At 48.3% G+C, this 12,259-nt stretch overlaps 1 protein-coding gene across 3 annotated transcripts in view; it reads right to left on the bottom strand.

Annotated features, from left to right (window-relative positions):
- Nucleotides 1–203: 203 nt before the first annotated feature.
- Gfrl (Glial cell line-derived neurotrophic family receptor-like) overlaps nt 204–12,259 on the bottom strand; it is a 187,394-nt gene continuing 175,338 nt past the window's right edge. For all 3 annotated transcript variants that reach the window (XM_076388836.1, XM_076388834.1, XM_076388835.1), the window contains one exon: nt 204–994. In XM_076388836.1, coding sequence (XP_076244951.1) covers nt 764–994 — 231 coding nt within the window. In that variant the 3' untranslated portion in view covers nt 204–763. The remainder of the gene's footprint in view (nt 995–12,259) is intronic.

Genomic DNA, 12,259 nt, shown 5'->3' with positions numbered 1-12,259 from the left:
ATTTCCTGCATATGCGAACGAGCCTTATTGCTGGCCACGTAGCAGGAAAGAGGGCAATAAAAATCGTGGCCCAGGGAATCGAACGCGTGGGAACGCTGTCTCCTCTCCCCGTCTCGCGAATCGGGAACTCGTTCACGTCGTGGGGAGACGATGGATCGAAGGAAAGACGAAATTCTATGGGTGAAAGGAGGAGACGAGAAGAGGTGGGACGAGGGCCGACGGGGCCGAATTAAAATTCGAGGAGAGACAGAGATGGCGAGAGTGTGCCCGTTTGGAAATAGCGTTCGAACGGTATTAGTCGTTTTGCAAGTAGACCGGGAATAGAATTGACGTCAAACGGCGTGGAATGAAACAACCGCTGCGACGTTACGAGCGAATCGTGACTGTTCTACTCTTGTCGCGTACCTTCTCGTCTTTCTTCTCCTGTTTCGAAAGGAAAAAGTATCGAAAGGTCAGAGAAAAATAAATGAAATACGACCTGCAGGACTCTATAACGATGCTAAGCCTGGCGTGGACCCCGAAAATAAGATCCTCGATCGCGGCGTTCCAGAATTCTCTACATCTCTGATCCACGAGACACGAAGATTAGAGCCCCGTTAATTAGGTGCGAGTTCAGATCCTCCTTCGTTGATCCGTGCCCTCGGAGGCCGTGGATTCTCGGTCCTCGAGATACAGCGCACACTTGGCCGGCTCTTTTCTCTTCCTAGGCGTTCAAGAATTTGTTCGCTCTTCAGTGACAGAGGGTAACGGCGCATCGTTCGTGTCACGAGGCGAGCAGGCACGTCGACGCCGATCGAAGCAGGCTGAGGAGCTGAAGGATCGCGACGAGGAGGAAGCTCGACGACCTCGAGAGGCACCCGACCTCGTTGCTGTACGGCAACTTGACCTCGACCTCGGCCATCTTGAAGATCGAGAGCAGGGGGTGCGTGTGGACCTCGTGGTGCTTGTTGTTGATCTTGTCGCTGAGATCCTGCAGCATCGAGGCGCACTCCTCCTGAAAGATCAAACACCGAGACTCGTTAGAGGGGTTGGCCATGGGGCTTGTATGGTTGCAGGGTAAAAAGAGTATATGTGGACACAACTGATACGCCTCTTAATTAGAAAACGGGGGGTGTTAGCCTGGAGACGCAGGATTCTCGTGGTAATCAACAATTAAATACGATCGCAACATTGTTCTGACTTGGACCCGCATCGCCTTTTGTTCCGTAAGATTCCATTGTGCCCTGGCCATGGCTGTGCTAGTATTTTCAGATAACAAGCGCTAATTTTTTCGCAGATGACGTTGCATTTAAGCCAACCTCAACGCAGAAAATTATGCTAAATTAACGATAACAAGATTCCTTTGTCTGACGCCAGACCGCTACTTCGCGCTTTCAACACATCGCCCAGTTTATTACCTCGAAGAAACTTGTTCCGCAGTATTTCCACCCTCTGCACACCCTTTTTACTTATTAACCAACATTCTACCCTTTTCTCAATCTTTCTTTCAAAGTAGAACTCTTAGTACGTGCTAATTTTTTAGGAGAATAACACAGGGGTATTATAGAACGATGGTACAGCAGCATTAATAAGTCGTCAAAGTAGGGGTGCCTCTAAATGAGTCCTTTCGTAAACAAGCGCTTAAATTACAAGAGAAAGAGCTTCGGAAAAGGCTCCCCGCGAAAGGGACTCCTTTAACGTGATTTTAATTCAGTTTCCCTTCGAGCAATTAATTTCCTCTCAAGGTCACCAGCGCCTTAGCTCAAAGACACCCAAAATCTTTTTCCATGCCGAGGGTGACATTTTCCCCGACGGATCCCGCGATTTCGACTTAACGACGCCGAATGTAACTCGTCCTCGCGCGCGTTGTGGCCTCGGCATCGATTTCCATTTTCATCCCTCTCGTATCATTTTCTCTCTTTCCCTCCTCTGCCCACCCTCCTCCCCCTTCGTTTTTCCTCGCGCCGCTCCTCCTCGCCTTCTTGTTCCTCGTCCCCGAAATTACCCTCGGCTCGTTGAATCTTTAATTTCCGGCGGAGGAGCAGCCGAGGCCAGAGCGATTTTTGGCGATATTTTCCGAGGGCCAGGGGGCGCGCGTGGGAGGGTGGGCGCCACGTGGCCCGAACCAGCTCGCGTCCCAAACCCGACCACGTCACGGTCCTCGTCCTCGTCCTCGAGGCTCGCTCGTTTCGAATCCGAAGCATCGACGTCGGATTTTCAATGAAATTAAATTCCACCCGGAAGAAGAGTACCGCTCGCCGCCCCCCCTCGCCCGCGAGCACCCTTTCGAATAACTTCTCGCGGGGAGAGGCTCGCAGGTAGTCCTTTAAATTACCGATGCACCGGGAATTCGTTTTTCGAAGTAGCCCTCTCCACCCTCGCTCCCTTTCTCCATCCCAGCGATCCATATCGATTCACCCTTATGCGTCTCTCTGAAATTTCTAACGCGCTACGCTGTCGTTTTTCGCCCGCTTTTTTTTCAGTCGAGAGAATATTTTTTTGCCTCTCCTGATATTTTTCCGCCTTTTTTCGACACGTGCGTTCTGATATCTAGCTATCGGACTTTCGTGGCAGGAAATTTGATACGCGTAACGTTTTAGTGCCTGGAAAATTGTAGAACCGAACAAGAACAGCTAATTAGTGTATTTTTTCTATTTTGGAATTCGTTAGCTCCGATTGTGGGACATTTGGGGCAACTGTGTCGGGTTAGCTGTGAGGTTTGTTCTGTTTAAAAATGGTTAGATTGTACTGTTTCAATATTCCAGGGTAGATGAGGCAAAATGAAAAGCACGATGCTGTGAATATTGAATCTTTAACGCTGAAACCTGTTCTTATATTCCGTATAAATTTCGAATTCAGAAAAGATTCGCCTACGCCGAGATCCAATTTCCATGGGTAGAACAAGGTATTCTTCGCGAAGCAAAGGAGAAAGGTTTTCAAATTATCCGTGTTACGTTAAAGTATGATGTATTAAAAATCGATCGTATACTCTAAATACTAATAATCGCATTAAGAGATTTTCTTTCGTAGTCTCCTCCGTCACGTCAGATTCGCCACAGTGGAAAAGAAACGATTGTACCAGGCAGCCAGTATCTCTCTTAATCGAATAGAATTCCATGGAGTAATAATGATCCACCTACCAGCCGGGTCAAAGCCCAGGACGATATTTCATTTTACATATTGGTCGACGCTAATTGTGGCGCCGAGTTTCTCGCGCGTTGCGGCTTAATTATCGAATATCCGGGTCGACCGCGAGTTTCGTTGCGTTCCCTCGTCGCAGAGTCGTCGAATACCCCTCGAACTCACACCTCGTTGTTCAACACCTACTCAAACTGTACTTAACCCTTTCACAATAGGACATAATCGTGACTTACGGTGAAGTACATCTTGCGAAATTGAGCTATAGGGTTCATTAGGTTCGTTTCTTGCTTTTTTTAGTCTACTATCACTGTCAGAGTGTTCATATGCAATGAGTAGCTGAGAACTGTGCCGGATAGGGAGTCTGTTTCATGCCAGTCTAGAATTGTGACTCTCAGTGGATAAATAACGTCCTGGATTCGAGACGTTAAATGGCTAACGAAGTTCCTGGGAACGAGTTGCGTTATGGATCATCCATATTTATACGAATCTCTGCGAAAAGGACGCCAATCAAACTGAACAATCACGGTGGGTACTCTTATTTATAAGCTAACGCTACTTGGAGTTTATTTAAGCCATTTGCCCGTCGATGTGACGTTCCGACGAATGGGAAGATGTGGAAGAAAGTAAGAAAAAATAATAGGGCCAGTATAGTGAATGATAGCGATTGAAAGTGCGAAAAATGGAGTGTGGCGAGTGAAAAGAATCGTTACGCTCTTAAAAAAGGTGGAGTAAGAGAATGAAAGGTTCTGGAAAAGTCTTGAAATCCTCAAGAAAGGGCGATTTAGGACAAAGGTAGACGTTCAAGGCTGGTAGAGGGTGACAGAATGCATTAAAGATCGAATGAAAATAGAAAAAAATTGCAGCACTCGAACTAAATATTGCAATCGAAAATAATTCCCTTAGAGAACGTTTGGTGAAGGTAAGGTGTAAAAAAATCAAGAAGTATCAGAATGAGATCCGGCTCGTAAAGTAATCGATGTCATAGACAAGAAATCGTGGAGTGACATCATAAAATCCCGTCGACCTGTTTGAAATATTTATTCCACGAAAATGACAATCATACAAGAATCTTCTGTGATTCAGGACATTTTAGAATAATAGAGCATGCTGAAGAATAGTCGATGTGGAAGAGGTACAGCGCTGGTCTCTCCCAGATATTTATTCGTACCGCGAACGAGAGTAACTGGAAAATGGTGCAAGTGCATTGAGTGCAACAGTTCACTCAACGGCTAGGTGGCGTTATCCCTCGACAGAATGAATCCCTTATTAATGGTTGGCTAATTGGACTCCTCGGCAGAGAAGCGACTTACGTCAGCGTGGATTCTGTTTCTCGTCGAGCTGTTCAAAGGGCACGGAAGAAAAGGAAGCCGAATTGCAAGAGGACAAAGAATAGACGATGTCAAGAAAATGCAGAAAAGATAAAGGACGAAGGAACGAAGGAGTGAGAGTCGGTGTTAGACGTGTCGTGGGTAAGAAAGTGAAAGAAAAGGAGCAGGGAAAAGGCAGCGAGAAAAGGGTAACTCAGAGAAAGAACAGGGTTAGCAAAAGCACAGACTATTAACGTCAGAAAAAATGAACGTAGGAGGGGCGTGAGAAGGTCTGAGAGTGAGAAGATATCCGAGGAGCAATGGAGAAAGAGGATTCCTGGTGACAGAGCGACAGCCGTCTAGGGGAATGGGTAGGCACCAAGACGTAATGAAAGACAGACATGGATCCATCTCGCAATTACGATTCCCACTGGCCCTTCCATCTACTCTAGCCCCTTTCATCGGGGCGGATGCATTCGGTATCAGGAACGATTGTTCCCGCGGATTTGCCAGCCCCATTCGCTCCGCCTAAGATGACGATCCTACACCCTACTCGCGCTACTAAACGACGACGTCAATTTATAATAGCGATACAATAGGATTTGACACGTGCTTCGAGATGCTCAATGTCTCAACGGGTTCACGACGCTAATTATCGCCTCCTCGTGTCGTTTGTCGCGAATGGGATCTCGTTGGGAAACGAATATATAATAAACTAAATACCAGTTGCTAAGGAAAGCGACGATATTCTAAGGAGGGGCGATAAAAGGAACACAGAAAGTAGGGAAATATCTCGATCGTTAATTTACTGGCTGACGAAGTCAGGCGACTCGAAAGTGGGCGATGCAGGACGCGTGCTTCGAAAATATTCCTCAGCCTAGAGGAAAGGACGCCGAGGAACCATCGGGCAGCGTCGCGTGGGCCAATAAAGTCCCGCGGATAAAGAAGGAAAAAAAGGGAATTCCGGCATGCAAGACGCCAGTGCGCCTTCACGTGCTCGCTTAATCAATAACGACGTCGAGTCTGCTCGACGTTAGTCGTTAAAACGCAGGGGGAGAAAAAAAAAGGCGAGCAAGAAGTCAGCGACGGTGGATGCCTGAAGAGAAAGAGAAGGGCTTGGAGGGGGCCTGGTAGAAAAATAAAAATCAGAAGGGAATCAGGGAGGAGACGAGGGTAAGGAATAACGACATGCAACGCATGCCGACTTTATACCACGTAAAGGCTTGCCGTCGTGGAAAACAGCCGTGTCACGCAATGCAAATGAGCCTTCGAGTCGCGCGACAACGAACCCCACACCCTACCTTGTGATACTTTTGTCTGCGTTTCGTTATTCCATTCTCCATGGGAGATTTCTATCAGTCAACAGGCGATTTCATCTTTGAGCTGAATTCCTCGAATTTCGCGACTAACACCTCAAAGGATATACTTACAGATACTTTTGTAAAAATAATCTGATTTTGAAGACAGTCCCTTAGGTTAACAGAGCTCGATTTCTCCGTTAAATTTCAGATCAAATTTTCTCCATCAATATGAGTTCGAATGTTTAAAATTTCATGGCACTGTAGGTTGCAATTTCTGCAGCCTCGGGGACCTTCGGCTGAATAGAGCCCTCGAGTGGAGAATTTTCTCCGGGTAGAAATTCCCTTCCACCGATTTCGCTTTCTCGCGTCCTCGAAACGTCCGAGACCAGCAGCCTCGTTTGCATAATCGCGCGCGAACCTCTCGGAACCCCGGAGGGTGGAGCGAAGGCGTTTCCCTAAATAGAGGAAAACGTTGGCTACGCGGCGCGTTAATCCCGAAATCTGTGAGAGAATGGTTTCCCAGCCGGACAACGGAAGAATCGGAGGCAGCGGAGCAAAAGGACGCGCGAGCGAGCGAGTAAAGGGAGCGAGCTGGTGGACCGCCGTGAATCCCCGAGAACGGGGGATGAAGCACGCGTCGACGGAAGCAGCAGCTGTTTCGCTTTAAAGCTGGCTGAAATAAGCGAGTTGCGTGTTAAAGGGTTTTTCTCCTCGTTTCACGTGTTTCGGCCCGGTTCGTTCTTAAATTCTTGTAAAGCTCTCGGGGCGTCGGTGAGCTGTTCTACAGTTTTAAAAATGAAAGCCCGCCCTTTCTCGCTGTCCGCCCTCTTTCTTCGCGAGCTCCTCTTTCCCAGCCCAGCGCCTTTTTCTTTCGCCGTGGAACGATTCGACCAGGGTGCGATTTTCGTCCAGCAAACGATGTGATCGTTCGAGATGCCCGATAAACGCAGCCAAACAGCTTCCCTCCAAATATTTCTCCCTGGTCCGCGCTGTAATGCGGAAACGCGATTTAAATTCCCGACGAGCCGGCGCTGTCGATTAAAATTAATGACTCACATCTCGTCGCGGAAGACTGGTTCATTCTGCGAGCACAACCTTGGTGTTAAGGAAACGTTAAAGGAAAACATCTCGTTTCGCATACTCGAGCCTCTCGCTCTTAAACCCTAAAGATACCGTGGCCGTCTGTGTGTGTGTGCTCACGCGCCTTTGGACTGTTTTAAAAATTGAAGGGGTCTTTCTCTTGAGTCCGCTTCTTTCAAGAATCGCTCGTAGCTTAGCCGCGTTACATCGTGAAAGTGTGTCGAGATACGACCCGCCCCTGGAACTCCTTAAACTCTTCGTAACCAGCTCCGCGTTCACCGCTGCGTTTTCGATTACAATTAAGTATGACAGAAAGATGAGAACCACGCTCAGTTAATATTATTAGGTAATCCCATAAATGATGCTTCAGAAACTCATTTCTTTCTTTGCTTTTAGACACAGTTCTGTTTAATGTTACATTTTACCAGCATTTTCTACCTATTAGATCATTTCTGAGACTCTTATTCAAAGGACTTTTCATTTGGTGAATTAAAATATACGTATAACAAGAAATTGCATTACTGATAGGATGATCTAATAGAAGTGGAGGAAGATTTTAGATTCTAGGGGCGCAAATTCATTTCCAGTAAGTGTTATCTGTAAACCACGAGCTCATCGAGTGGTGGTATTAGGTCGCGACCGTGCACGAGATGTACGTTTTAAAAATGGAAAACGCTGTCGTTCGTCTTGCTGTCGGCGCGGTATCGTCGCGTCCTGGTCGATCGGTGGAAACGATCGTCTCGGGACGTGCGTCGCGTTTCGAAGCGGATCCTACATAGGCTGCGCGGGCGTCTCGAGCCGAGGGGGTCGTTCCCTTCTCCGTCAAATTGGCAAACCGTCGCGAGAACTATGTTCCGCGAGACGGCGTCGTAAATTTTCGCGCGTAATTTCGCCGTCGCGGCAGCCACCTCCGCGAGAACTGCTGGGTGTGGCTTACACTCGTAAACCGTAAAAGCTTCTCCCTTTGAACGTACTTTCGCCACGGTTTAGCGACACGCTCACAATGCCATTGCCACTTTCGCCAGATTTTTGGCCCGCTTGATACACTCGTGGAGTGCCGCTGGAGGATTCGCTCGAGTGTTTTGTCCCGATACTCCAACGAAAGCCGCTCTTAAACGTCTGGTTTAAGTAGATTAAACTATACTGCGATTCTCGTCACTTCAGTGGCTTTAAAGCGATCGTGGCAAGGCGCGTTAATTTAGAGGACTTCGTGTACCGCGTTTAAACGAAATTTTCAGTCCCGTTAGCGCGTCAGAGGCGAGGGTATCGAAGGGAAGGGAATCGAGTATTGAAAAGCGCGAGAACACGCTTGGCTCGAGAGCTCGTTTGTTCTCGCGCTTTTTTTCGAAGAGTCTCGCTTGTATAGCTCGGGGCGAAATTAATCGGGGGGCGGCTCGATCCGTCTGTCGGCCGCTCAAAGGCGAATCATTTCTCGTAAGGGTGGCCTGTGTTCGTGGCACGTCCCTCCGGGAGAATGCATCCCTCTCGTTACAACCTGATAGCGTCTCCTTTCCCGCGTTTTTTCCTCCATTCCACAGGCTCGGTCGTCGCTCCGACGTGGCCGCCTCGCAGGAGAAATTAGCTTCGTCCTTTGACACCGATCTAGATGGAATAAATTGTTTCGCCAGTCCCGAGCTGCCCGACGAGAGAAAGATGGAGTTTCGTTGGCAGAGCCTAATGGAAACGTTACGACATAATCTTCAGAGACCGGATTTCCTGGGACAGTTGAATTAACCGAGATTATTGAGGCCGTTGGACCCGTTAGAATTCTTTTAGCGAGGTTCGATGGCTTCCCTCGACCCTCTCATGAATGTCAAGAGATTCGAGCATTTAGGAGCCTTGGGATTCGTTCGTCTTGGGTATGGAAAGTCAGCGGCGTAGAAGGCCCGAGAATCCTCGAATTAGAAAGCTACTAGCTTTTGAATGAGAGAATTTCAAGGTCCATTGGTTCTATAATTCAAGATATTCTATTCTAAGACCTTTTCTAGGAGGTCTGTAAAGAGTCCCATAATTGGAGTACCACCCAGCTCCACAACAGTTCTGAGGCGCCCCTGATCTAGAGCCTCGATGCTTGAAAAGACTCGTGGTTTCTTCCACCCAACCTTCGATACCTCTAAAATTTCACAACCCCTTGGCTATCTTCCCCTAGACTCTAGACCCTTCGCGGTTATAGATACTCAGCTTTACGAATCTATTATCGCAGGGAACGTTTTCACGTCGGCATTGTGTCAGGCAATTCGCAGAGGTATCCCGCAATGCTGCGGTGCGAATGTCTGGAGGAATTCAGGAGCACGAGAGGGAAGGGAAGAGGCTCGGCTTTGTCGGGCTGGTGACGTTCGTCGTGCACGATTGTCGATCGAGGCCCAACCGATTGAACTCGAAATGGCACGGCAGCCGTTCTCGCGCGATATCGGTGTCTTCATTCAGATAAGGTCTCAATACCTTAATGGGTCGGCCTATCGGAGCCAGCCACCTAACATCCTGACGTCGTCCTGTCGTTATTGTCTGGCTACCGCTGCACGACGACGCGTATGGGAGAATCGGTCGTACCGATAGAAGATTTCGATATCTACTGTCGACTATGCGACCCTTTGTCCCGAGATTTAACGCGGGAAATTAAGGATGAAGGAAGAACGTAGCCAACCCCGCGCGTTTCCTCTTCGTTCCCAGATCGAACGTAATTACGAACGCTCGATCGCTCGATCGCCTTTCTTTCACGATATGAGATTAATATTACGTTAAAAGCCCTCGATGTTATCGAGGGTCAATCGCTCAACCCCCATTCTCTGCGTCAGGCTGACGTGCCATTTGGTCCCATTTGAAACCTCGTCGGAGAAAAATAATTTCGCACGCGAAGCTAATTGCGCTTTCCACGCGAGATTTATACTTCCCTGCCCCTGTCTGCCGCGGCGAGTTTTAATGAAACGGTATTATGAGGAAATGATATTCTTCGAGATGAAGTACGAGAAGTTGGTCGCACGAACGACGTCCGATGAATTTAAGTTGTCCGTGCATAGTAACGGGGAACAGACTGAGAGAACTTTGAATTCTTTATAAAAACGACTCCTCTTCAGATTTTCCTTCCACACTTAGGTTTCCTCTCCCCCAGATGGGAAGGGAGGAATCTAGCTAGAAGGGAGGAATCTTCCTCCTCGGCGAAGGAAGTATTCTTTACAAATTGCGAATCTTGGCTGAAAGCCTCTGCTTGTCGAAAATTCCCAGAAAACTGGATCCAGCGCGGAGACCAAAGGCTCAAGCCTAAGGGGAGAGGCAAAGAGGAATAATAAGAGTCTTATTCTCTCTATTATTCGAGCCATGACAGACGCGAAGGATTTCGATTGCTCGGAACGTAACGCGAGGCGGTTCCAGCCGTTTTTTCCACGCTGCAAGCTTAATGGCCCGGCAGAGGCGGCTTTATCTCTGAATTTAAGAGAAGAATGAGCTCAGAGCTGCAGAGATGGGGGTGGAAGAAAGAAAGTCGTTGCTATACCGGACCCAGTCCCCGATAATTCAGGGTCGCGGGCTAGAAGGACGGTATTTGTCTATAATTCGACGCTCCGCTTGACAATGCGAAACGATTCCCGCTCGACTCATCGATCCCTTCCTTTCTGAATGTTAAATGGAACGAGACGCGATCCAGCGAAGCGAGAATCGCGCGGGAGGGGAGCGAAGCTTCCGCCGCGAAAGGAAGAGATTCTTGCAAACGCGCTATGAAACTTTCATCCGGGCCTGAATTAAAAATTTCAACCGATCTCGAGCCGAGCGAGCTGACTTGCAGTCAATTCCACTAGCACGCTCTGTAAGGAGTTCGATGAATTTTCTATTCGGATCTTCGTATCGGATCGCTCGCGAAATTAAGTGGCCTGATACTAGCATGCTCTTCGATTCCTCTAGGGAGCCCGCGATGAATCATTGTGGGAGGTTGGGAATCAATATTGGCTTATCGATATGGTCTCAGATTCGGGGATAAGGAATCGCGAGCCCTGGCTATTCTACATTTTTCCTCCTGAGAGATGAAATGTTTGAGAAGTAAAAGTTATGCTACGTTCCAAGTGTCCACCTTTAGGGGCAGGCAAACTCTGAAATCTGAGAGAAACGCGATCGATCTTTGGAAATATACCTAGTTCACTAGTTCTCTTCATGGTTCATTGCCTATGTACCCCACCTCCGATTATCTAGCGGAATCGATCCAATTGGATAAATCCGCGTGCTTGTCGGCGTCGCGTCTCGTTCGCCGACGTTGGACAAAGTTTATTGGAACGTGCTTAATGAACTTTCCGCCAGTGACTCCGGTGCTCGTCGTCGACGTTGACGTCGCTGCGATTATCCGTGAGCCGAGGTGGCGCGGCCGAGGAAATCTCGTGGAGTAACCTACGTCTATAAATTCCTGCAGTTGCGGCCAAGTAATGGGAGGAAACTAATCGGTTCACCTACGACCCTGCTCTATTACCGCGGACTTCGATCTTAGTTCTAATACTCTCCCTTATCTCCCTGTGCCTCTGCTTCTCTTCTCGACGACGGTTTACTAACGTCGATGTAACACGATAGTTGAAAACTTTCATTGCTAGTTGTCAGAGGAAATAAGTACTTTGAGAATGTGGGATGTGTATTTTCGTCTGGCGATTACCATCCCAATGAGACACCAGCCCAGGAATATGTATGTAGCATTGGCTGTGATCGATCCCTCTGGCTGAAGGGAAGCGGAAGAAGGCTAGGGGAAAGGGCAGCGAAGGAAGAACGAAACAGTCTCTTAAGTGGCGCATGGAAATTCAATGAAAAGTCACGAGAGGACCGAAATCGATACTCGGACTGTAAGGCAGGGTGAACCGAGGGGGTGATACCTTAGGGAGGGTCGAGGAGGCATAGGTGCCTCTATTGGCCATGTGCCAATGCTTGCTTATCTATGTGGAGCACCTGTGCTACCTCGACGTTACCCTGATATTTTGAACGAGTAACAAAAAGCGCGGGATTCCAAGAGCTTCCGCTGTCCAGCGCAGTTTCCCAAATGAGTTCGACGATTACGTCGATCTCGGTAACGAGTGAGATCTTACATTGACAAACTCTTCCGGCGTTTATGGCCTGTAACCTGTAACGAGGTGTGAGTCTGCATTTGAAATACTTAGCAGAGTGCTCGTAGGGATCGAAAAGCTGAGGGAATCGTCCAATTCAAGGCTCGAGACGAATGATTTGGAAGGCAAGCTTGCCTCTGCCCGCAATGAAACTGCGCCAGGGAATTTCGAGCAGAGGGAACTGGAGAGAAAAGTGAAAGATGAGGCCAGGCAAAGTCACGGCGCGAGTAAGTCGGAAGAAGAGGGTGATTCCGAGTTGGCAGCATAAAGATGGCACCACGCTCCTCTCTTATATTAGCAAAGTTTTATGACGTATGTAGGCGGAGCTTGCTGCCGGGGGAAAAATACAAGTTTCTTCGCGGTTGCACCACTCTGTGCACGA

This window comes from Calliopsis andreniformis, chromosome 12 (assembly GCF_051401765.1).
Source record: "Calliopsis andreniformis isolate RMS-2024a chromosome 12, iyCalAndr_principal, whole genome shotgun sequence".
Taxonomy (NCBI): Eukaryota; Metazoa; Arthropoda; class Insecta; order Hymenoptera; family Andrenidae; genus Calliopsis; species Calliopsis andreniformis.
Note: the sequence above shows the minus strand (reverse complement) of the source record. Positions and strands in the feature narration are given on the sequence as shown.